The sequence below is a fragment of the Mustela nigripes genome, chromosome 17 (assembly GCF_022355385.1).
Source record: "Mustela nigripes isolate SB6536 chromosome 17, MUSNIG.SB6536, whole genome shotgun sequence".
NCBI lineage: Eukaryota > Metazoa > Chordata > Mammalia > Carnivora > Mustelidae > Mustela > Mustela nigripes.
The window spans coordinates 16,015,489-16,042,999 of record NC_081573.1 but is presented as its reverse complement, the minus strand read 5'-3'; the positions used below and the strand labels follow the sequence as shown (position 1 = coordinate 16,042,999).

The 27,511-nt window shown below is 35.3% G+C and overlaps 1 protein-coding gene across 1 annotated transcript in view; it reads left to right on the top strand.

Moving 5' to 3' along the window:
* Nucleotides 1–18,447, top strand: part of ZNF569 (zinc finger protein 569) — a 49,827-nt gene extending 31,380 nt beyond the window's left edge. The window contains exons 4-6 of the mRNA XM_059382869.1: nt 8,698–8,824; nt 9,171–9,266; nt 15,371–18,447. Coding sequence (XP_059238852.1) covers nt 8,698–8,824; nt 9,171–9,266; nt 15,371–17,190 — 2,043 coding nt within the window. The 3' untranslated portion in view covers nt 17,191–18,447. The remainder of the gene's footprint in view (nt 1–8,697; nt 8,825–9,170; nt 9,267–15,370) is intronic.
* The last annotated feature ends 9,064 nt before the right edge of the window (nt 18,448–27,511 follow it).

The window sequence follows — 27,511 nt, the reverse complement described above, 5'->3', positions numbered from 1 at the left end:
TTTTGCTAGGGATTGCCTTAAATATTTGGACTGACTTGGGGAATATAGACATTTTAACAATATTTGTTCTTCCAGTCCGTGAGCATTGAATATCTATTTCTTTGTGTCCTCTTCAGTTTCTTTCATCATTGTTTTATAGTTTTCAGAGTACAGGTCATTTACCTCTTTGGTTAGGTTTATTCTCAGGTATTTTACTGTTTTTGTGAATTTGTAAGTAGGGTTGGTTCCTTGATTTCTCTTTCTGCTGCTTCACTGTTGGAGTATAGAAATGCAACAGATTTCTGATTGATTTTGTATCCTGTGGTTTTGCTGAATTCGTTTATCAGTTCCTGCAGTTTTTTGGTGGTCTTTGGGTTTTCTCTATGTAGTATCATGTCATCTATAAATAGTGAAAGTTTTACTTCTTCCATACCAGTTTGGATGCCTTTTATTTCTTTTTGTTGTCTCATAGACTTCCAGTAATATGTTAAATAAAAGTGGTGAGAGTGGACATCCCTGTCTTATTCCTGACAGTACAGGAAAAAGCTCTGAGTTTTTACTCATTTAGGGTATTGTGGGTTTTTCATGTGTGGCCTTTTATTATGCTGAGGTATATTCCCTTTAATCCTACTTTGTTGAGTGGGTTTAGTGAATAGATGCTATACTTGGTTCAGATGCTTTTTCAGCATGTACTGAAATGATCATGTGGTTCTTAGCCTTCTTTTATTAATGTGATGTATCATGTTGATTGATTAGTGAATATTGAACTGCCCTTGCAACCCAGGAATGGTTCCCACTTCATCATGATGAATGATACCTTAAATGTATTGTTGGATTTGGTTTGCTTGTATTTTGTTGAGAATTTTTGCATCTATGTTCATCAGGGATATTGGCCTGTAGTTCTCTTTTTTAATGATGACTTTATCTGATTCAGGGTAATGCTGGCCTCATATAATGAATTTGAAAGTTTTCCTCCTTCTTCTACTTTTTGGGATAGTTTGAGAGGAATAGGTATTAACTCTTCTTTAAATGTTTGGTAGAGGGATGCCTGGGTGGCTCAGTTGGTTGGACAACTGCCTTCGGCTCAGGTCATGATCCTGGAGTCCTGGGATCGAGTCTCGCATCAGGCTCCCAGCTCCACGGGGAGTCTGCTTCTCTCTCTGACCTCCTCGCTCATGCTCTCTCTCACTGTCTCTCTCAAATAAATAAATAAACTCTTAAAAAAAAATAAATGTTTAGTAGAATTCACCTCTGAAGGCATGTGGCCCTGGACTTTGTTGGGAGTTTTTGATTACTGATTCGACTTCTTTGCTGTTTTTGTTTTTGTTTTTGTTTTACTATCCAGGTTTTCTATTTCTTCCTGTTTTAGTTTTGGTAGTTTATATGTTGGAGGAATTTATCCATTTCTTCCAGGTTCTCCAATTTGTTGGCATATAGTCTTCATAATAATTCTCCTATAATTATATGTATTTCTGTGGTGTTCATTGTTATTTTTCCTCCCTGGTTTGTGATTTTATGTATTTGTGATTTCTGTGGTAAATTTAGCTAGAGGTTTATCAATTTTATTAATTTTTTCAATGACCCAGCTCCTGGTTTCAATTATCTTTCCTGTTGTTCTTTTAGTTTCTATATCCTTTATTTTTGTTCTGATCTTTATCATTTCCTTTCTTCTGCTGGCTTTAGGTTTCATTTGTTGTGGTTTTCCAAACTCCTAGGTATAAGGTTAGATTGTTTGAGAATTTTGTTTCTTAACGTAGGCCTGGTATCACAATAAACTCTTTTCTAACAGCTTTTTCAAAATCCCGCAAATTTTGGACTGCAGTGTTTTCATTTTCATTTGTCTCCATATATTTTTAAATTTCCTCATTGGCTTCTTTTTTGACCCATTGGTTGTTTAATAACCTGTTGTTTAGCCTCCATGTGTTTGTTTTTCCCAGTTTTTTTCTTCTGTTTTCATTTCATATTGAGGTAGAAAAGATGCTTTATGTGATTTCAGTCTTCTTATATTTATTGAGACTTCTTTTGATGTCTAAATATTATCTGTCCTGGAGAATTTTTCATGCCCCCTTGAACATAATGTGTATTCTGCTGTTTGGGGAAGTAATGTTCTGTATGTATCTGTCAGGTCCATCTTGTCTAATGTGTCATTCAGAGCCACTGTTTCCTTGTTGATTTTTTGTTTGATTGATCTATCCATTGGTTTAAGTGGGTTGTTACAGCCTTTTAATACTACTGTATTATTATCAATTTCAATTTCTCTATGTCTGTTAATGTCTTTTATATATGTATTGGGTATGTAGATATTTATAATTGTTATATCCTCCACTTGCATTTATCCCTTTATCATTATGCAGTACCCTTATTTGTCTCTTGCTAGTCTTTTTTTAAGTCTGTTCTGTTTATATAAGTATTGGTATCCTGGCATATGTTTTTTCATCTGTTCATTTTCCATCTCTGTGTTTCCTTAGGTCTGAAGTGAATCTGTTATAGATAGCATATAGATAGGTATTGGGTTTTTTATCCATTTAGTACCTTGTGTCTTCTGATTGGAGTATTTAGTCATTACATTTAAAGGATTATTGATAGGTATGTACTTATTACCATTTTGTTGTTTTCTTACTTTTAGATCTTCTGTTTTTTCTTAAATAGATCTCTTCCTGTGTGGTTTGATGGGGTTTTTCTTGGTCTTATTCTTGGGGTCTTTTCCCTTTAGTTTTTGTGTATGTATTATAGATTTTTGATTAGTGGTTATCTTTAGGTTCATATATAACATCTTTTGTGTATAGCAGTGTATATTAAGTTGTTGCTTAAGTTTGAACACATTCTAAAAGATCTGAGTGTTTACTCTGCCTCGACATTTTATATATATAATGATGTCATATTTTACATCTTTTACTTTTGTGTCCCTTGACTAACTTTCATAGATATAATCAATGTTGCTACTTTTACGTTTTAGTTTCTGTACTGGCCTTTTAAGTGATTAATCTACTACCTTTATTATACATTTGCTTTTACGTGTGAATTTTTTTCTTAGATAATTTCCTTACCCCTAGTTTTAGCCTTTTTTTCCCACTTAAAGATTTCTTGTTAACATTTCTTATAGAGATGGTTTAATGGTGATGAGCTCCTTTAACTTTCTTTCTTTTTTTTTTTTTTTTTTTTTTTTTTTGGTCTGGGAAACTCTTTATCTCTCTTTTTATTCTGAATGATAACCTTGCTGGATAGAGTATTCTTGGTTGTAGGTTTTTCCCTTTCAGCACTTTGAATATTTCTTGCCACTTTCTTGTGGCCTGCAAAGTTTCTGCTGAAAAATCATCTAATAACTTTCTGAGGTTTCCCTTGTTATGTAACTTTTCTTGTCTTTTGCTGCTTTAAACTTCTCTCTGTATCAGGTTTTTTCCATTGTAATTGTGTGTCTTGGTGTGGACCTACTTGGGGTCATCTTGTTTGGGGCTCTCTGCAGCTCCTGGACATGGCTGTTTCCTTCCCCACAGTAGGGAAGTTTTCAGCTATTATTTCTTTGAAGTTTTCTGCCCTACCCCCATTCCTTCTCAGATATCTGTAATACAAATGTTATTTCTCTTAATGACGTTGCAGAGTTCCCTTAACCTATTCTTCTTCTGCATCTGCTTCTTTCTTATATCTTTCTTCTTCACTTTTCTTCTTTTCTTTTTCTCCTCCTCTTCCACTTCCTCCTCCTCCTCATTATTTTTATTTTGCATTCATTTCATTTCATTTCTTCCAGATCACTGATCCATTCTTCTGCATCCTCTAATCTGTTAATGTCCTCTAGTATTTTTTTATATCAGTTGTTGAATTCTTCAGCTCTGATTGGTTCTTTTTCATATTTTCTATGCCTTTGCTGAATTCTGAGTTCATCCACTCTTTTCTCATGTCCTGTCAGAATCTTTATGATCATTACTTTGAATTCTTTTTCAGGCATATTTCTTATCTCCATTTAGTTTAGCTTTTTAACTCTGATTTTGTCTTGTACTTCCATTTGGGACATACTCTTCTATCTCCTTTTGTCTGATTTTCTGTGTATGTTTTTTGTGTACTATGTAGGTGAGCTACATCTCCTGGTCTTGAAAGTTGAGGCTTATGTAGAAGAGGTCCTGTGGTTCCATGTAATGCAATCCCTACTGGTGACCAGAACCAGGTACTCCACTGGTGTCCCCTGTGTAGGTTTCATGCTCCCTCCTCTTGTGCCTGAACTGTATTTGCCTTCAGCCAAGCCAGCTGCAATGACCCGATTTGCTTTTTTTTTTTTTTTTTTTTTAATTATTTGACAGGGAGAGAGAAAGCACAAACGGGATGTGGTAGAGGGAGAGAGAAGCAGGCTTGAGCAGGGAGACACTTAACTGACTGAGCCACCAAGGCACTCCCTGCTTTGCTTTTTGTGGGCATATTGAGCAGAATTTGCTCCCTGAGTTGTGGAGGGGGCCTGGCTACCACCAACATGTGCTTATTGGTGGGTAGGGCAAACTTTTAGCCTACCTGTCTACAATTAGCCTCTCTGTCACAGCTGCAGGTGCACTGAAGGGCAGGGTTTGCTCCCTGTACAACCAACTAAGAGACCCTGCTTCATGTAAGAGACCCTGCTTCAGGAACTGCATGTGCACTGGTGTGTGCTGTTATCGGTCCTCCTCCCCAGAGCAGGAATCCATTGGGAGTGGCACATTTCTGTCCAAGGCTACCTGCCAAGGGTAAGGAGGTAGGAGCTGCTTTAGAGGAATGCCTACTGAGGTGGATGAGTTGGGTGGGGAAGGTTGGCAGGGGGATGTCGGGTTGGGGCAGGCAGTGCTAGCAGGGTAGATAGGGTTAGTGTTTGCCTGCTTCATTATTTATGTTTTTTTTTTTTTAAGATTTTATTTATTTATTTGACAGATCTCAAGTAGGCAGAGAGGCAGGCAGAGAGAGAGGAGGAAGCAGGCTCCCCACTGAGCAGAGAGCCCGATGCGGGACTCGATCCCAGGACCCTGAGATCATGACCTGAGCCGAAGGCAGAGGCTTTAACCCACTGAGCCACCCAGGCGCCCCCATTATTTATGTTTAAAACATCAACTTTTAGGGTCGCCTGGGGGACTCAGTTAAGTGTCTGCCTTCAGCTGAGGTCATGATCCCAGGGCCCTGGGTTCAAGTCCTGCATCCTCTGTCTGACAAATAAATAAATAAAATAGAAACTTAAATCTGGAGATTTATGTATATAAGGTCTAGATTTCTCATTTTTAGGCTATTTTCACATTTGCAAAATTATATTCAGTATTTTCAAGATGATTTAATTATTTCTTTTTGAATTCTCTCACTCTTGAGTTGGGTGCAGTTAGGATTTTCTTGCCAAATCTGTGGTGTTTGTTTTTAAATTTTATTTACTAGTTTATTGATCCATCTTAGGAGAAATATGAGGCTGAGGCAGTATTATCAAGAATTCATCTTACATGGTTCTGTCCTTCTATGTGATTAGTGAAACTATTATGCTAGGACCAGCTTTCTGCATTGTGTTTTCTCCTCGGCCCTACTTCTTAACCAGGTGCTTTGTTCAAGCTTAGGTTGGTGATTAACCCCATTAAAGGGAATTCCCAAGAACTCCCTGAATTTCAGGATCTTAAAACTTTGGCACTTTGCTTTTTAAAAAAATATTTTTCAGCTTTATTGAGATATAATTTACATATAATATTGTGTTAGTTTAAAGTATACAGTGGTGGGTACCTGGTTGGCTCTGTCAGTAGAGTATGCTTCAGCTCTTGATCTCAAGAGTTGTGAGCTTTATGAACTTAGATAATACAATCTCCAGATTTGGAAGTTTTCAGGCATTATTTCTTTAAATAGGCTTTCTGCCTTTTTTTCTCAGTCTTCACATTCTGAGATTTTCATAATGTGAATATAGTTTTGTTTGATGATGCACCATGATTCATGTAGACTTCACTCTTTTTTTCTTCTCTGAACAGATAATTTATAGTTCTGTCTTCTAACTCACAGATTCTTTCTTCTGCTTAATCCTTTGTGTTGTTGATGCTCTTTAGTGCATTTTTGTTTCATTTATTATATTCTTCTGCTCCAGAATGTTTGGTTCTTTTTTATGATTTCTCTGAGAAATTTTGATTTTGTTCATGTCTGTTTTCCTAATATCAATATATGTTTCTGTGTTTTTTGTAGCTCTTTGGGTTTCCTTAAAACAGCTACTTTGAAATATTTACTGGGAAAATCACATTTCCATGTCTTTGAGATCAGTTACTGATAGATTATTGTGATCCTTTGGCAGTATCATGTTTCCTTGATTTTCTTCATATTCCTTGAAGTTTCTGCCTTGCTATCTTCACATCTGAAGTAGCTCTCACATCCTCCAGTCATTAACTACTTGAAAGTAGTTAATTTCTCTCCTGAAGGAAAGAAATAACTTTCATCAGCACTGCTAGGGATTCTGAGGCTTTCTTAGAACTTCTATTAATACACCTGCCCCACTGTTCTTGCTTTTTCTTGTAGCAGAATTCTTAAGCTTGTCTACCTTCTCTTCATCCTACAGCACACTAGGTTGCTTGCTGACAGCCTCCTTGTTTTTCCAAAGGCAGCACTAAAACTCACGTTTCTGGTCTCTTCCTTGCCTGCATTCAGACTGGATCTCTGCTGTGGGGTGGGAGTTTGTGGAGATGAGGTCTGCAGAACTCTGAGGGTGCCCACGGGTGAGGGGGATCTGTAGGCAAAAAACATGGAGCAGCTCATGAGCAGTCTAATTAGTGGAGTTTGCAACACAGTAAGATCTGGATCCCTTTAATACCTTAAGAGATTCTTTATCTGCTATTCTCCCAGACTCATTCTACCCTCCAGGCATGCAGCTCAGAATTAAGTACTCTGGATGCAGTGAAAGAGAAATAAGCCACTTTGGCTCTATCCCACGCAGCTAGGAAACCAAGTGCTCACTCATACATTCTCACTTTCCTCCATGGATAAGTTCATTGGCCATGAACATCCCTCATGGTCCTAAACTGTGCTACCTTGGGAGATAGGTGATGTGAGTAAAATCACACTGTTCTTCTTATCCCCTGTGATAAGTCCAAACTCATATTTTTTTTTTCTCTCAGCAATATGCTGGGACATAAGAGAACAAAAGTTCTCTTATTCATGGGTGATTGTCTAAGACAGTATTTTCCAAAGGTCCAGGACCTCAGCCAAGAGGGGTAGATTGGTTCATGGGTCATTACAAAATCCACACCTAGAGCTGAGCTCTTAAATGCCTGTTACCCCAAGCATGAGTAGGCGAGTCTCCTCCTTAGCCTCTTGGTGTATGGTGCTCTGACAGCTCCCACAAAAGCACTTTTGTCCATAGATGGAAATCAAGTTGTTGAGTCAGGGAAACAAATGAGAGATATCTTATTCAGGCATATGGCCTTTGGTTTCTTAAACCTGTTTATTTCAAAGGTCTTGATACTTATTAGAAAGGATTCCAAAAGAGGATTTCAATCCTACAGCCTACTCTGAACCCTTTGTGTTAGTAGATGTTCATATTCATAGGGTCCTTTTAGATCTACAAATAAATTCTTAAAAACATGGATTGTGAATTAGCTCTCATAGAAATTCCTCAAAGGGTAGCAAGTTTGGACAGACCTCTTTGTTCTGTTGCTGTTGAAGATTTTTTTCCTCTGTTAATCTTTTGAACATTTCAGGTTTTTTATTATTATTTTTATATTTTATTATTATTCAGGTATTATTATTTTTTATTATGTTCATTTGGCCACTGTATAGTACATCATTAGTTCTTTTTTTTTTTTAAGATTTTATTTATTTATTTGACAGAGAGAGATCACAGTAGGAGAGAGGAAGGGAAGAGATCACAGAGAGAGGAAGGGAAGCAGGCCCCCTGTTGAGCAGAGAGCCCGATGCGGGACTCGATCCCAGAACCCTGAGATCATGACCCGAGCCAAAGGCAGCAGCTTTAACCCACTGAGCCACCCAGGCGCCCCATCATTAGTTCTTGATATAGTTTTTAACTAGGAAGATTGCATTATATTTCTATATACAAATCATATTGCTCTCATAAAACTTGTCACTGGTACCTCATTTCTGAACTTACTCTAAAGCTTTCTTGATACTCTTTTCTCATGCTTCTAGTTGTGATTCTGGTTCAGACCATTTAAAAAACTTTGTTAATCTTTTTTTAATTGTTTTTATTTATCTGTTGTTTGCTAACAAAGTTAGCATTTCTCATTTTCCCATTTTCATGGCTGCATACACTTATTATAGGCTTATGAACAAAACATCCTCATTTTTCTAAATTTCTCTTGATCTAATGAACAATACATCCAGCTGCTACTGTACTTCAAAATTGTGTATATCATTCTCTCCCTATTTCTGCTTCCACCCAAATCCAGTTTTCATCTTTGCCTACCTTAATGAGTCACAAGCATCTAGTGAGTTCCCAAGTAGTAAAGTTTTATATTCCTCCCATTTTCCACACTCAGTATAATTTGGTGCCGAAGATCTCTTTAAACCTATGGTAGGTATTTAACATACATGCTTGCTGATTCTGTGAATGAACACAGACTGATAGAATGTTATTAATATGTTGGGTTTTTTATGTTGTTGTTTGTTTAGAAAATAACAAAACCCCATAAAATTTTAAATAATCTCTTACCTTTGGATACTCTGAGAACATGGTTCAGTATGTTTTCTACATCATTTAAAATGGATGACTTCAGATTAAGTAGGAGTATGTTGTTACAGGGAACAGTGACATTCAAAGATGTGGCTATTGACTTCACCCAGGAAGAGTGGCAGCAGTTGGATCCTGCTCAGAGGAACCTGTACCGGAATGTGATGCTAGAAAACTATAACAACTTAATCACAGTGGGTAAGGGTAGTTTCTTGTATAACTCAAATTCTGGGAGTAAAATACTTTTCCCCCAAATTTCTGAAATGTGTGGAACCTTTAAATGTTAGACTGGTTTCGCCTTGAGGTGCCTTTGCTTACATGTATATATGTGCTGCAGCTTTCAAAACAAATGGTCATCCCCCTTATGTTTCAGGGGCAGCATCCCCACAAACCATGTCCTTGTCCTTCAGAAAGCCTGGTCCCTGGGCCACTGTCAATTCTTGAATGATTTAAAACAATTTTTTTTTTTTAGTGTTCTGAGATGTTGAATGATTTTTTTGTTCCTGGTGTTTATGCCCAAATCTTATGTTACTTCCCTTGACAGGCTGTCCATTTACCAAACCTGATGTGATTTTCAAGTTGGAGCAAGAAGAGGAGCCTTGGGTGGTGGAGGAAGAAGTGTTAAGGAGACACTATCCAGGTTAGTTAGGGAGGGAACAGACAGGTGAGGTGGGGCCAGAACTCTTTAATGGTTAACCCATGACTAGTTGACCCCTCTGAAATGTTCTCCAAATATATTTTCCTAGAGACTGTAGACTTTTAAGTAATAATAGTCTATGTGAATAATTTACTAACCTAAGATGTCTTTTCTAGATAACATTCTTCTTTCCACAGAACTTAAAGGATTAGTTGGCCTTTTTATCTGTGTGTTAGCATTTCCTAATTCATTTCCAGCTTTACTTTGACAATCATTCTGTTTCTAGCATCTTCAGTCTCTCTGCCCACTTTGTTACATAGGATTCTTTCATTTTGCATTCGCATATTCACATAACCAGTTGTTCAACTAAACTGTTGACATTTATGTTAAAAACTTTATTTTCTTCCTTCTATTATAAATGCCTTAGTATTTTATTTTGTACTTAGTTACATTTCCCACTGTATTTTTAGCTTTTGCTTTCATACTTCAGTAATGGCTACAGCTGTTTTACTCAGTAAGTTTTCAAGTCAGTGATACTTTTCTCATAGTTTTATTTTTCTGCTGCATTTGCCATGTATTTGTGCACACAGTTGTCTGCACATGTATTTATACACACACATAGACCCACATACATATACATACACATATAGGCAATATGTATATACACATATGTGCATATATTTCTAATTTGGTAGTAGATAGTGCCAAGTCTTTTTTTGCTCTCCAAAGAAACTACATTTTTATTTCTACCAGGGATTTCTGCCGACATAGTCTTAGCATTTTTAAAAAGTTTCCCAATTTGATAGGTGAAAAACAATTCATTTTTGTTTGAATTTGTATTTCCTTTATTATGAGTGAAATCGAGGATGTTTTCATATGTTTAAGCTCTGTATTTCTTTATAAATGGCCTATGTCTTTTGCCTGTTTATCTGTTGAATTTTTAATTCATATGACTATATTGATGTGAGAAGCCTTTTATCTTTTGTATCTTTTTCCAGTATTTTTTCACAGTTGGACATTCCTCTTTGAGGTACTTTTGGAACCTTAAGTTTTTTTTTAATGTTCATTTAGTTAAAATAATCTTTCCTTACAAGAGATTATCCTATGATTTTTTCATTCATGTATATAGGTGAATTATGTCTTCATACTTCTTCGTAATTACTCATGCTTATTACATTTTTACTATGAATTTAAATAATTGTTCAAACTTTTTCAGGCTTTGGATGCATTGTTACACTGGTTTATAATTAGAATTTAAAGCCATTTCTCCTTCTTCTGGAGTACTTGTAATAGCATATAACTCCCTTAAAATTTTGGTTTATCGTACTTGTTCACCTGTTTGGACCTTGTGGGTTATTGAGGTAAAGTGCTCTTGACAGCTTTTATCCATTGTTACTTTATACTGTTCTCTATAGGTGTTTTGTATCTTTTGGCATTAGTTTTTGGTAATAGGTTATATTGTTCTAGAAAATTACCTACTTAATTCTGGTTTTCAAATTAATTTTTACAGAGTTGAACAACTTAATTTCCATAAATACTTGTTTGCTCTGTATCTGTAAAGTTTTACTATACACTGATGTTCCAAGGTAGTCTATTTCATCTGTATTTTCCAATCTATTAGTATAACATTTCCCATGATGCTCTTATTTTTGTCTTCCTTAATGCTGTAGATTTCTTAGCCAACATCATCAGATATTGACTTCCTTCATTCTCTCTACATCTCCTTCTGGGACTCCTAAAGACAGAGGCTAGATCTTTTTTCCTTCATATTTTTTTTCTTTTCCTTTACTATTTTGTGTCTCCCTTTCTGTGTTGAGTTCTCAGTAATTACCTTAGATATCTTCAGATTTACTCATTCCGTCTTCAACTGTGTCTATTCATCTTTTATCTCATTTGCTTTTCTTTTTTTTTTGGCTTTTTTTCTCCTATGTCTTTCTCACCCCTGATTTCTGTGGCTTGTTCATGTTTGTGTTTTTATCCTTTGCTTTTTTCAAGATATTCTATGTAGCTGTTCTGTTTTTTGTATCTGACAATTCTAATATTTTATGTCCTCAGGTTTAAATATATTGTTTTAATGATTTGCTTATTGTATTTGATTTTTCACATGCTTGATGACTGCTGATTGTGAATTCAGCATTTTTAAACCTTTTTGCAATAATCTTGTTGTCCTAAATTGGGGTTGCATTCTTCCAAAGATGATTCCTATGTGCTTCTGATAGATGCCAACAGCCATTACCAAGTGAAGACCAGTTGACCATTCTTTGAATATTCTGGCTTTTTGTAGGAACCTCAGTTGATCTTCTTTTCCTTATTCCTGGCCCGAAGCTTATGCTTCACTTAATAGGCTTTCATTTGTCTAGGAAGTCAAGTCAAATTCATCTTCCCACTTGCTTTCTAAAACCCTCTTGCAGACCTGATTTTGCCTAATACTTGTTTTATTCATTTTTTAGTGTATGGTATTCAGGTGTGGTTGGTGGAGTGTGTTGTGGTGGTCTTGGAGATTTATGCTACTTTATATAAGCCCAGTGATGCATCAGAATTTGTTTTACCATTAGCTTATTCTTCACTGTGAGGCTACTGTACCATAATTTCAATACTAAAAGTACTACCTAGTCTCTTTCCCCCCACATTTGCATGGTATTCTTCATTTTGCTTGGTTTTATTTTTCTCTTCTATTTCTTTCCTTGGTTCTACCACTTATTTTTTTCACCTATCCCTTTCTGTTTTCTTATTTTCACCTCATTTGTTTATATTTTCAGCTCTTGATTTATAGATTTATTATCATTAAGCTTTGCCATTTGTGGAAATAGCCAACATTTTCATTTACTGTGTGCCATAATTGTTTTAGCTGGTGCCTTTTTTCTGCTTTCTTTATATCATGTTTCTTTTACGTTTTTTCTTTTGTAATACATCTTATAGATCTGGTTTTAGCCCCTTCTCATTTTTAGTGGTAGGCTAGTTCTTCCTTGACTTGCTTTTTAAATAAAGGGTAATGTTAGGGAAAGAAAATGAGTACTCTGATCTAGAACAGGGATCATCAGAAAACTATACTATGGTTTGTAAGCCTGCCTCTTATTTTTGAAAATACAGTTTTATTAAAACATAGCCACACCCAGTCATTTACATCTTGTGTAGGATTGCTTTCACATTATAATGGCAAACTTGAATAGTTGCATCAAAGACTGTATGACCCACAAAGCCTAAAACATTTACTATCTGACACGTTAAGAAAAAAGTTTACCAATTCTTGTATATGAATACATCTGTTTTTCATATTGAAGCCCTTTATTGTTGTGGAATCAAATTCTTTTTCATTTCTCTTTGGATGTACTTTGGCAGCCTAATCTGACCTTCAACATCATTTGCTTAATGGGACTTCTCTTTTTCTCCTAAGTTACCCAAAAGGCTAGTATTTTGCCCTTTTACATGTGTAATGTGCAACCAAGTCTCTTAAGTTTACCTGCTTTACAGTTGCACAGGAATTTTCCCTTCCTTTATTATCAGTCTGGCAGAGAGGGAGAAAAATCTCCATTTTCCAACCTCGGAGCTAAGCAGCAACAGGGAACTGAATGTTATCCTTCAGTAAGTAGGTAGGTTTGTAGTTACTCTGTGCTTGAGGCAGTTCCTTTATTTTGTATCCTCTGCCTCATGTTCCTGACTTGACAGCATTTCTGCTTCCATTTTTTAAGAGAATGGTCTTCCAAGAAATTGTCTTTGTTAGTTTATGCGTTTTTCTTTATCTTACATTGGTGTGATTTTGGGTTGGATGAAATAAATTCATGTATTTATTATACCATATTTAAGCTTAATTTCTCCCTCGTTGTTTTCCCTTCTGCTCACCTTACCTACTCCCTATCCAGTCATGCTAAGTAGGCTCTTCCAATTTTATGTTCCAACCCTTTGATTGAGTTTTTATCTGCCCATTGTTTGTTCTCACTTTATTAGTGCAGTACTCAGAACAATTTTACTTACTTTTTAAAATACATAATACATGCTTATAGTATAAAAGCTCTAAAGTACAAAAGGATACATATTGAAAAATAGCTCTTCTCTTACACATTTCCTAAGGTGGTAACCCCTAGCATCATTTTCCTTTGAGCTGTATGTAACCTGTATTTTCAAATATTTTTAATGAAATTACATTGATAGGTTAGCTTGTGAATAAACGTCATTTTTGTGGTTGAATGTTCTTTTCCAGCAATGTGATTTTCTTAGTTTCCTAGGGCTGCCATAATGAAGTACCACAAACTGGGTGGCTTAGAATAACAGGAATTTATTCTCACAGTTCTGGAGGCTAGAAATCCTAAATCAAGGTGTTGCCAGGCCATGCTCCCTCTGAAATCTATAGAGGAAGGATCCTTTCTTCCCTCTTTCAGCTTCTAGCAGCCCTAGACATTCCTTGGCTTGCAATGGCACAAGGCCAGCCTATGTCTTTATTCTCACATGTTGTTCTCCCTGTGTTTGTCTGTTCACATTGCATCCTTTGTGTCAGAACACCAGTCAGATTATGAGCTACCTACTCTGGTATGACCTCATTTTAACTAATTGCATCTGCAGTGACCCTTTTTCCAACTAACTTCACATTCTGAGGTACTGGGAGTTAGGATTTCAACATATCTTTTTTGCAGTACACACAATTCAACCTGTAGCACCTTTCCATTTGATCAAATCTGTGTGCACATTTTAATTTTCTGAAAATCTTGGGATCTTATTAAATTCCCATATTTTTTCATATTTTTGTTGTGATTATAAGTATAGTCTTTTGTTATGTTTTCTAAATAGTTCTTTGTATTTATGAATGTTATTGAAACAATTTCTAAAATACAATGAATTTAATGATTTTACTTTTATAATAATTTTTCACTTTTGATCTTGCATGTAAATTGTTTTATTCTTGACAAAAATGTTAATCTTACCTTTCCTTTCCACATTTTCTACCTCTGATTTGTCTCTCAGGGCACTACACAGTACTGTAATAATAGTGCTGATAGTACTTTTTATTATGTCAGTGCTTTGGGATTTTTCCTTTTTGGGCTTTTTTTGGCTGGGGGTAGATTTTTCTTATTAAATATAGTGCTGTTGAAGTTGCACTGTACTTTTTCCCAAGTTAAATAAGTATTCCCATTTTTTGAAAGTTTCATTGTGGAAAATTGATGTTTAGTTTTATCATTTTTAAAAATATCTTTGAAAATGATTAGATTTTAGAAGTAGATTTTTCTAATAGTAAAATAGATAGTAAAAATAGTAAAATAGTTAAAAAACAGTAAAATAGATTTTCCTAATAGTAAAACATACTTCTGTACCTTAAAACCTACACAAATATGATGTAACATATTTAATGTTCTCGAAGTCACTTTTTTTTTCCTTCTGGGTTATTTTGATGTTTTAGGTAGAATTTTTACATTGATATTCATAAGTGAAGTTGGTGTGTAGTTTGTTTTTTTGTTATCTTTTTCATGTTTTGGTATTGTTACATTTTACACACACAAAAATGGGAAATTCTCTTTTTCTATATTTATAACGTTTTTGCAAATCATGAAAGCAAATGTCCCCTAAATGTTCAAATTCCCATGTGGATCTCGGTGGGCCTTTTGGATTTGTTTTTATGGGATTGCTTTGTCATATTTTTCCATTATTTTGTGGAAGTTGGTTCATACAGGTTTTCTACCTCTTACAGGGTCAGTTTTGGTAATTTGCATTTTCCAGAAATTTATGTTAAGCAGTTTGTAAAAGCTTATTTTAATAGAGTCCTACAAAATAGTTTTATAATTAACTTCCTATTTTTTTCCTCTGTCATTTTTTCTTACTTTGTTTGTACATTCTGCACTCTCCCTTTTATTTATCCGGCAGTTCATCTGTTTTGTTTCAGATCCCATTTATAAACACAATCAAAGCTATTTGTATTCCTATTTTCCTCTACTCATATTTTTCCTGGGATCTCCCAAAGCTTCAAAAATAGGAGATCTACACACCTGAAATTTGCTTTATAATGGGGAACTAAACCGTAAACCAAGAATCAATCCCATGATAGCATATTTCCTGAAATTTTCTTCATTTTACAATATTGGAAAATTTTTCAAGTGATACTTATTTGCAATCTGTTTTAGGAGAAATGTGGGGGATTGAGCATCAGAAAATCCAGGACAGACTTTTGACACAATTTGAAGATAAATACACAAAAACACTGACTGAAGAAAAAGTCAATGAATGTCATAAGAAATTTGCAAATGCATTTCCTCTTAATTTGGACTTTTTTCCTTCCAGTCACAATCTCTATGAATATGACTTGTTTGGAAATTGTTTAGAACATAATAATTTTGACTGTCATCATAATAGAATCCTTATAAGAAAGGAACATTCTGAATTTAATGAACCTATGAAATCATTTTGCATTAATCCATCCCATCTTGCAGTAACTCCCTTTAAGTGTAATCATTGTGGGAAAGGATTCAGTCAAACTTTGGACCTCATCAGACACCTGAGAATTCATACTGGAGAGAAACCTTATGAATGTAAAAAGTGTAGAAAAGCTTTCAGCCACAAGGAAAAACTCATTAAACATCATAAAATTCATAGTAGGGAGCAGTCTTATGATTGTAATGAATGTGGGAAAGCTTTCATTAAAATGTCAAATCTCATTAGACATCAAAGAATCCATACTGGGGAGAAACCCTATGCATGTAAGGAATGTGGGAAATCGTTCAGCCAGAAATCAAATCTCATTGATCATGAAAAAATTCATACTGGAGAGAAACCATATGAATGTAATGAGTGTGGGAAAGCATTCAGCCAGAAGCAAAGCCTCACTGCACATCAGAAAGTTCATACTGGGGAGAAACCTTATGCATGTAATGAATGTGGTAAAGCCTTCCCTCGAATTGCATCCCTTGCACTTCATATGAGAAGTCACACAGGAGAAAAACCTTACAAGTGTGATAAATGTGGAAAAGCCTTCTCTCAGTTTTCTATGCTTATTATACATGTAAGAATTCATACAGGTGAGAAACCCTATGAATGTAATGAATGTGGAAAATCCTTCTCTCAAAGTTCAGCCCTTACTGTACATATGAGAAGTCATACTGGTGAAAAACCTTATGAATGTAAGGAATGTAGAAAAGCCTTCAGCCACAAGAAGAACTTCATTACACACCAGAAGATTCATACTAGAGAGAAACCTTATGAATGTAATGAATGTGGGAAAGCTTTCATTCAGATGTCAAATCTTGTTAGACACCAGAGAATTCACACTGGAGAAAAACCCTACATATGTAAGGAATGTGGCAAAGCCTTTAGCCAGAAATCAAATCTCATTGCCCATGAAAAAATTCATTCTGGAGAGAAACCCTATGAATGTAATGAATGTGGTAAAGCCTTCAGTCAAAAACAAAACTTTATTACACATCAGAAAGTTCACACTGGAGAGAAGCCTTATGATTGTAATGAATGTGGTAAAGCCTTTTCTCAAATTGCATCTCTTACTCTTCATCTGAGAAGTCACACCGGAGAAAAGCCTTATGAATGTGATAAATGTGGGAAAGCCTTCTCTCAGTGTTCACTGCTCAATTTACATATGAGAAGTCATACTGGTGAGAAGCCCTATGTATGTAATGAATGTGGAAAAGCTTTCTCTCAAAGAACTTCTCTTATTGTGCACATGAGAGGTCATACAGGTGAGAAACCCTATGAATGTAATAAATGTGGAAAAGCCTTCTCCCAAAGCTCATCCCTTACTATACATATACGAGGTCACACAGGTGAGAAACCCTTTGACTGTAGTAAATGTGGAAAAGCCTTCTCTCAAATCTCATCTCTTACACTTCATATGAGAAAACATACAGGTGAAAAGCCTTATCATTGTAATGAGTGTGGTAAGGCTTTTAGCCAAAAGTCACACCTTGTTAGACACCAGAGAATTCATACTCAGTAGAAATAGAAACACTGTGAATATTGTGAAGATGGAAAAGCCTTCAGAATTAGCATCTCCTTTCACTAAAGCCTTTTGAAGAAGTCACACAATTGTGAAACATGAGAATTCTTATACAACGTGACAAATTGTGTAACAAATAAGTTGAACATCAAAAACCTTGGTAGACCTCTGTTGATATTTATTCAGGATTCTTATTAAAATATGAAAAGATGTCTGCTAAGAGAATATCAGCATTACAGTTGAGCTCCTTTTGTAGCCAGTATGTTAAGCAAGAAAAAGAAGATTTGGGGGGAAGGAAGAAACTATAAAAATATCACAGGAAATAGTTAATTGGATAATGTGTTGATATAAAATGTCTAAGGATAACACAACAGCATTACAAGACACACATATATATAAAGTTACAAAAAACATTTTGAAGAACATAAAGTAGGACCTGAAATTCTGAGAAAAATAACACTGTCTGAAAACACATTTTCAAAAATATAAATTCACAAATCTTTAAGGTACTTCCATTCTAAGTTTTCACTAAATTTTAAGAATTTCACAAACTGGTTTAAAATTTTGTATGAGAACATAAAGGACCACAAATAGCTGAAACAAGTGAAAAACAAGAGGAAAACACAGTTTACCAGATAGCATCACATATTTAAAGCTGGTATCTAAACAATGTGTTCTTGCTAAATAAATGAATCAGTGGAAACAAAACAAGGATTGAAGAAAGGAGATAAGGAAATTTTTTGTATGGTATTGCTATTGAAAAGTCATTGGAGAAAGAATGGCCTATTCAATAAACAGAAGATTCATTTGAACAAAAAAATGACAGTTGTTTACTTTATACTATATATACAAATAAAATCCAGATTGAAGACTAGAATATAAAAAGCAAAATTCTAAAACTCTGATGAAAATGAAATAGATTTATTACTTTAGAGTAACTGGATCACTCTAAGAACACATAAATATGAAATAGTCGTTTCTATTTTGGTGTATTGCAGACAGATAAAGGCACGAAGATACACATCTCTATGTTCATCGTGGTTTGTATTACACTAAATTGGACATAACAGATTCTCATTAGTAGAAGGATAGATTAATACCATGTAATTATTGTTATGATAGAATACAGTATTTAGAAGGTACAAATTTTACATATAGTACCTAGATCACAATATAAATATTGAGAGAAAAAAAAGCAAAATGTACAATGAAAAGATGTAACATTTGTATAAGTTTAATAAAATAATGCAAAGAACAGTACTGTGTGTTGGTCATATATTCATTTATGACATTGGTTGCCTTGGTGGAAGTGAGAGAGGTTTAGATGGAATTGTTATATTTATCTGTAAATTTCTTTAATTAAAAAATGAAAGAATGAAAGCAAATATGGTGGTAACAAATCTGGTTGTTAAGATATGTTGCTATCTTTTGTATTCTTCTTTGGCCTTTCCTTATTTTCCCGTTTCTCTAAAATAAGAATCAAATGGGAGAAGGACACAACCTATAGAAACAACTTAAAAATTGTCTATGACCAAATACTAACATTTATAGAAGACTATCTTTACTAATACACAAACCAAACTGAATTAAGATGATACTTTGCTTACCCTCTCCTCACAATGTTAACTTAGATAATAAAAACCAGCAGTATATACATAGCATTTACTTGCTGGGAATTTTAAAATTTTTATTTTTATTTCAAACACAAATTCTCTATGTTGAAAGCAGTGAAGAAACAAAAGAAATAGTCAATTCTTGACATAACTGGCTCTTCATCTGGGGAAAAAAATCACCTACATTTGGCTTGGTTTCAGATCGAGGAGAGACTGGCCCTTCATACATACTGTAAAACATGATTAATATTCTGACAGTGTCAAGCCAAGTATAGATGCCTGTTTCAGAGCAGAATATTTAGCATATCTCAACAAAGCTTTATTTGGTTTCTGAATCCTTAAATGAGGGTGCAGATGCTCGTGATTTTAGACATTGTGAGGTATGTGGCCAGCGGATATGAAAGCTCACCTCCCTGTATCAGATCTAAAATGTTTTATATTTAGACCTTTCAAATATTTATGGAACTCAAATATCCTTTTCTGTGAATAGCTGATTCATTATTTTATCTCTGTTTTCTACTGGGACTTTGAAAAGATGTCTTTATTGGGGCACCTGGGTGGTACATTTGGCTCAGCATTGGACTCTTGGTTTCAGCTCACGCTATGATATCACGCCCTGCAACGGGCTCTGTGCTCACCTCTGAGTCTGTTTGAGATTCTCCCTCTGCCCCTCTACCTCTCTACCCTTTCCCCCACTTTCTCCAATAAATAAATCTTTTTTCTTAAAAAGATGTTTTTATTTAGAAATAATGATTTATAGGAGGTTGCCAAAATAATACTCTATAGTACTGTTTAGTTCGTGTGTCCTACATCCAGATTCCCCTAATATTAACATTTTACATAATTCAAGTATAATACCAAGTTTGACATTGGCATGATCTGTACATGTTTTCAGGTATCAGTGGTTCTACATGCACCTCGTGTATGTGTCCATGTAGTTATATATGGTTTTATCTCCTGTTGATTTCTCTGCCACCACAATCAACATACAGAACTTCCACCACCACAAAGATCCCTTGTTCTAACCCTTTGCTGTCACACCCTTAACCCCTTTGACAAGCAGTAATCTCTTCTATAATCGTGTCCTCTATCAAGAGTGTTTTACAGGGGCACCTGGGTGGCTCAGTCAGTTAAGGGTTGACTCTTGATTTGGCTCAGGTTATGATCCCAGGGTTGGGAGATCGAGCCCTGCATCAGGCTCTGTGCTGGGCAGGGAGCCTGCTTGGGAATCTTTGTCCCTCTCCCTCTGCTGCTCTCCCTGTATGCCCTGCTCGCTTTACAAAAACAACAAACAAAACAAAACAAAAAACACATTATAAATGGAATCAGGGTGCCTGAGTAGCTCAGTCAGTTACGCATCTGGTTCAAGTCATGGTCTCAGGGTCATGAGATTTTTTTCATTTGTTTTTTTAGTTGTCACATATAAGTGAAATAATACAGTATTTGTTTTTTTCTATCTGAATTACTTAGCATCATGTCCTCTAGACTCATCAGTGTTGTTGCAGTTAGCAATATTTTGGCTTTTTATGGCTGAGTAATATTGTTTTAAAGATGTCACATCTTATTTATCCATTCATCTATCCTTAGACATTTAGGTTGCTTCCGTGATGAGCATAGGGGTACATATGTCTTTTCTAATTGTGTTTTCATTTTCTCCAGATAAATAGCAGTTTTATTTCCCATAGTGATACACCAATTTACATTCACACTGACAGTGATCAAGAGCTCCCTTTTCATCACATCATCACCAAACGTCTTTTTTTTAACTTGCATTTCCCTGATAGTTAAGTGATATTGAGCATCTATTCATGTGTCATCTTCCTTGGAAAAATGTGTATTCAGATTTTCTGCCCACTTTTAATCAGATTACTTTTATGTTGAGTTGTATGAGATTTTTAAATATTTTGAATGTTAACTGTTTATCAGACATACTACTGGCAAATACCTTCATTCAGTAGGTTGCCTTTCTTTTTATTTTTTTTAAAAGATTTTATTTACTTATTTGACAAGAGATTACAAGTAGACAGAGAGGCAGGCAGAGAGAGGGGAGGGGAAGAAGGCTCCCTGAGCAGAGAGCCTAATGTGGGGCTCGATCCCAGGACCCTGGGATCATGACCAGACCGAACAGAGGTTTTAACCCACCAAGCCACCCAGGCACCCTGCCTTTCTTTTTACTGATGGTCTCCTTTGCTGTACTATAGCCTTCTCGTTTATGTAATCCATTGTATATTGTTCTTTTTGTTCTCCTTGCCTAAGGAGATCAAAAAAGATATTGCTAAGACTGATGTCAGAGTTTACTGCCTTTGTTCTAGGAATCTTATGGTATCAGGTCTCAATGTAAGTCTTTAATCCATGTAAGTTTATTTTTGTATACACTATAAGAAACTGGTCCACTTATGAAAGAAACTGTCTTTCACCATTGTATATTCTTACCTCCTTTGTCATAGATTAATTGGCCATTTTAGCCTGGGTTTATTTTTGGGCTATCTATATTTTCCCATTAATGTATATTTCTGTTTTTATGCCAGGATCATCCTATTTTGATTACTATAGCTTTGTAGTATAGCTTGAAATAAGACAGTGTGATACCTTCAGCTTTGTTATTCTTTCTCAAGATTGCATTGGTTATTTGAGGTATTTTGTGATTCTCTTCAAATATTAGGATCATTTGTGCTAGTTTTGTGAAAAATTCCATTGATATTTTGATAGGGATCATACTGAATATGTCGGTTGCTTTGGGTATAAATTCTTCCAATCCATGAGCACAGTATATTTCCACAAGTTTCTGCCATCTTCAGTTTATTTCATCATGTCTTACAGTTTTCAGAGTACAGGTCTTTTTCCTCTGTGGTTAAATTTATCCCTAGGTGTTTGATTCTTCTTAGTGCATTTGTAAATGAGACTTTTCTTAATTTATCTTTATGATAATTTTTAATTAGTATATAGATGGGCAAGATTTTTGTATACTAATTTTAGATTTTTGTATATTCACTTTCTATCCTGCAACTTCACTGAATTCATTTATTCTAATAGTTTTTTGGTGGAGTCTTAGGGTTTTCTATATATAAGATCATGTCATCTACAAATAGTGACCATTTAACTTCTTCCTTTCTGATTTGGATGCCGTGTTTATTTTTCTTACCTAATTGCTATGGCTAGGATTGCCAGTACTATGATGAATAAAAGTGGTGAAAGTGGGAATCCTTGTCTTGTTCCTGATCTTAGAGGAAAACTTTTAGCTTTTCTCCACAGAGTATGATGTTTGCCCTGGGTTTATCATGAATAGCTTTATTATGTTGATATACTTACCCTGATAAACACTTGGTTGAGAGTTTTTACCATAAATATGATGAATTTTTGTCATATGGTTTTTCTGGATCTATTGATGATAATATGATCTTTAGTCTCTGTTAATGTGGCATATCGCATTGATTGATATGCATGTATTGAACCATCCACTTGACCATGGTGTATGATTTCTTTGATCGTATTTATTCAGTTTGCCAGTATTTTGTTGAGGATTTTAGCATCCATGTTCATCAGGGATAATTGCTGCTAAATAATTATCTTCCTCCCTCCTTCCCTCCTTCTCTCCTCTCCCTGCCTCCTTCTCTCCAGCCCTCCCTTCCTTTTGTGGATGTCTGGTTTAGGTATCAGTGTAATGCTGGCCTTGTAGAATGAGTCTGGAAGCTTTCCTTCCCTTTTTTTCTTGACATGAGACTGTACTGGTATAATCTCCTGTTAGAACAATTTTTGCTGCATCCTATAGATTTTGAATATTGTGTTTTCATTTTTATTTGCCTCAAGATTTTTTTTAAATTTCCTCTTTGATTTCTTCATTGACCCACTGGTTGTTTAGCAGCATGTTGTTTTGTCTTCACATATTTGTGTTTTTCCAGTTTTCTTCTAATACTTGATTCATAGTTGCATTCATGTGGTTGGTAAAGATGCTTAAATGACTTCAATATTTTAATTTATTGAAACTTGTTTTCTGCCCTAACATGTGATTTATCCTGGAAATGTTCTATGTCCACTTGAGAAGAATGTGTATTCTGGAATGGAATGTTCTGTATATATCTGATAAATCCATCTGTTCTAATGTGTTTAAAGCCAGTGCTTTTTTTTTTCTTCTATCTAGATGATCTACCCACTTATGTGAGGTGTTAAAGACCCCTGCTTTTATTATATGACTGTCAATTTCTTCCATTATGTCTGTAAATACTAGATTTATACATTTAGGTATTCCAATGTTGAACACCTAAATAAATGTAAGTGCTGTATCTTACTGGATTGATCATTTGTTATTTAATGCACTTCTATGTCTTTTGTTACACCTCAGCTTTAAAGACGATTTTGTTAAGTATTACTACCCCAGTATTATTCCATTTCCATAGAATCTTTTCCCATCCATTCTGCCTTAGTCTGTATCTTTAGATCTGAAGTGAGTCTCTTGTAGGCATTACATAGGTCTCAGGACTCTGAGATCATGACCTGAGCTGAAGGCAGCGGCTTAACCCACTGAGCCACCCAGGCGCCCGATATACCTATCTTATTTAACTATAGTTGACACACATTACATTATGTCCAAGTGTACAACATAGTGATTCAACTTCTCTATGTTATACTATGCTCACCATAAATGAAGCTATCATCTGGCACCACACAATGGTACTACATTATCACTGACTAGATTCCCTATACTATACTTTTTATTCCCATGATTTATTCATTTCATAGCTGAAAGCCTATATCTCCCCCCACTCCCCTTCATTCATTTTATCCACCTCCCCTATGGCAACCATCACCTCGTTATTTATAGGTTTGATTTCATTTTTGTTTCTTTACTCATTAATTTTGTTTCTTAGATTCCACATATGAGTGAAATTATGTCTTTGTTACTTGGTGTGACTTATTTCACAGCATGATACCTTTTAGGCCCATCCATGATGTGGCAAATGGAAAGATCTAGTATTTTATTTTTTAAAGATTTTATTTCTTTATCTGACAGAAATCACAAGTAGGCAGAGAGACAGACAGAGGTGGGGGTGGGTGGGAAGCAGGCTCCCTGCCAAGCAGAGAGCCCAATGAGGGACTCGATCCCAGGACCCTGGGATCATGACCTGAGCTGAAGGCAGAGGCTTAACCCACTGAGCCACCCAGGTGCCCCAAGATCTAGTACTTTTGTGACTACATAGTATTCCATTGTATTTTTCCGTTGTACCACATCTTCCTTATCTGTTCATCCATTGGTAATCACTTGCTTCCATATTTTAGCTGTTCTAAAATAATGCTGCCATAAACATAGGGATGCATGTATCTTTTCAAATTAGTGTTTTCATTTTATTTCAGTAAATACCCAATAGTGAAAATACTGGATCATATGGTATTTTTATTTTTAATTTCTTGAGGAGTCACAATATGGTTTTCTGCAGTGGCTGTACCAAATTCCATTCCCAGCAGCAGTGCATGAAGGTTCATTTTTCTCCACATTCTTACCAACACTTGTAATTTTTTGTCTTTTTTAGTTTAACCATTCTAACAGGTGTAAGATAATAGCTTATTGTGGTTTTGATTTTTTTGATAATTAGTGATAGCATCTTTTCATGTGTTCCATGCAACATCACTGAATTCATTTATTCTAATAGTTTTATAAGTGGGGGAGCTCTTTAGGGTTTTCATGTATATTATCATGTCATCTGCAGGTAGTGACAGTTTAAATTCTTCTTTCCAAAATGGATGACTTTTATTTCTTACTCTTCTCTAATTGCTGTGGCTAGGAATTCCAGTAATATATTGAATAAAAGTGGTAAGAATGGACATCCTTGTCTTGTACCTAATCCTAGAAAAAAAGCTCTATTTTCACCATTGTGTATGATGTAACCTGTGGATTTTTCATATATGGCCTTCACTATGTTGTGGTATGTTCCCCCTAAACATACTTTGTTGAGAATTTTTATCATGAATTCATGTTCAATTTTGTCAAATATTTTTATGCATGTATTGAGATGATCATATAATCTTCATCCTTCATCTCACATTGATTAATTTACAAACACTGAACCATCCTTTTTTCCCTGGAATAATGTCACTTCACCATGGGGAATAATCCTTTTAATGTATTGCTGAATGTAGTTTACTAATATTTTATTGCAGACTTTTCCATCTGTTTTCATCAGAGAGATTTTTGGTGGTGTCCTTGTCTGGTTTGGGTATCAGAGTAATGCTGGCTTTGTAGAATGTATTTGGAAGTTTTCCGTCCTCTTCCACCTTATGAAATAGCTTAGGAGAAGAGGTACTAATTATCCTTTAAATGTTTGTTACAAGTCCCTGAAAAAATATTTGATACAGGATGTTTATTTCTACGTAGGTTTTTGGTTTTCTGGTTTTGGTTTTGGGGTGTTTTGTGTGTTTTTGTTTTGTTTTGTTTTTTGCTTTTTAGGGGTTTGTTTTGGTTTTTTCATTTTGTTTTGTTGATTCAATTTTGTTACTAATAATTTTTTAAAGATTTTATTTATTTATTTGACAGATCACAAGTAGACAGAGAGGCAGTGGGTGCATAGATATTTATGATTACTATATCCTCTTATTGGACTAATCCTTTTATCAAGGATATTCCTTTTGTTAAAGTCTGTTTTAAAGTCTATTTTGTCTGATATTAGTATTATACAAATTTTTAAACTTTTGTTTGCCTGGTAAATACCCTTCATTTTCACTTGATAGGTGTCTTTAGATCTGAGCTGAGCATCTTGTAAGCATTACATAGGTAGGTCTTTTTTTTTTTTATCCATTCTGCCAATCTATGTCTTTTGAGTATTTAGGCCATCCACATTTAATTGTTGATAGGTATGTGCTTGTTGCCATTTTGTTTTGTTTTTGTAGTTCTTCTCTATTCTTCTTCTCTTGCTTTCTGTGTGATTGTTGAGTCCCTCTAGTGTTATGCCTGTAATCTAACATGTAATCTATCAAAGAGAATGTTTCCTATGCAGGTCAAAACAGTGTGCTCTGTTCTTTTTGGATGTAATATCCTCTATGTGTTATGTCTATTTGGTCTAATAATTTGCTTGACGACAGTATTTCTTTATTGATTTCCTGCCTGATTAATCTATCCATTGATGTAAGTGGGGTGTTAAAGTCCCCTTCTTCTTTTTTTTTTTTTTAAAGATTTTATTTATTTATTTGACAGAGAGAGACCACAAGTAGGCAGAGAGGCAGGCAGAGAGAGAGAGGAGGAAGCAGGCTCTCTGCTCGGGAGCCCAACGCGGGACTCGATCCCAGGACCCTGAGATCATGACCTGAGCCGAAGGCAGCGGCGTAACCCACTGAGCCACCCAGGCGCCCCAAGTCCCCTTCTATTCTTATAGTACTATCAATATATCCCTTTATGTCTGTTAGTATTTGCTTTACATATTTACTGCTCCAATGTCGAATTTTTTGTTGGATTGATCCCTTTAACATTATGCTTTGTTTTAAAGTCCATTTTGTCTGATACTAAGTATTATTTATTACCCCAGCTTTTGTTTCACTCCCATTTGGATGGTAAATGTTTTCCCATCCCTTTACTTTTAGCCTGTGTGTTTGTCTGAAGTGAGTCTCTTGTAGATAGGATATAGATGGGTCTTTTTTTTTTTTTTTAATGCATTCCACCATCCTGTGTCTTTTGAGTGGAGCATTTAGCCCATCTACATTTAAAGTAATTATTGAGAGGTATGTACATTTTGTTGTCTTCTTGTTTTTGTACTTTAATGTGTTCCTTTCTTGTTTGTGGTGGGTGAGTTTCTATAGTGTTATGTTTGGCTTTCTTTTTGTTTCTTTTTTGGGTATCTAATATAGGTTTTGAGTCTCTGGTTACCACAGGGTTCATATATAATATCCTAAGTAAATGGCAGCATATGCAAAGTTGATGGTCATTTAATGTCAAACCAAAGAAACATTCTTTGAAATCAACTTTAATTCCCTCCTCCAGGTTTTATTGTTTATGTTGTCATATTTTACATCTTTTATTCATAATTTTTCTTACCTCTAATTATGGCCATTTCTTTTCTTCCAGTTTTTTTCTTGTAAGGCCAGTTTGGTTCTGATACACTCCTTTAATGTCTATCTGGGAAACTATCTCTCCTTCAAAAATGAATGATAATCTTCCTTGGTAGATTATTCTTAGTTGTAGTTGTTTTCCTTTTAGCCCTTTCAGTATATCAAACCACTCAATTATGGTCTGCGAAGATTCTGCTGAAAAATCAGCTGATACTCTTAGGGAGGTTTCCCCTGAACATATTTTGCTTCTCTCTTGCCACTTACAAAATTCTTTAACTTTTGGCATTTTAATTTTTATGTACTATGGCATGGGCCTCCTTGGGTTCATCTTGTTTGGAACTGTGGTGCTTCTTGAACCTGGATATCTATTTCTTTCCCTAACTAGGGAAGTTTTCAGTTATTATTTCTTCAAGTAAGTTTTCTGCCCTTTTCTCTTCCTTCCCCTCCTCCTCTGCCCCTCCTCCTCTCCTTCTCCTTCTTTTTTTTTTTTTTTTAAAGATTTTATTTATTCGACAGAGAGAGATCACAAGTAGGCAGAGAGGCAGGCAGAGAGAGAGGAGGAAGCAGGCTCCCCACCGAGCAGAGAGCCTGATGCGGGGCTCGATCCCAGGACCTTAGGATCATGACCTGAGCCAAAAGCAGAGGCTTTAACCCACTGAGCCACCCAGGCGTCCCTC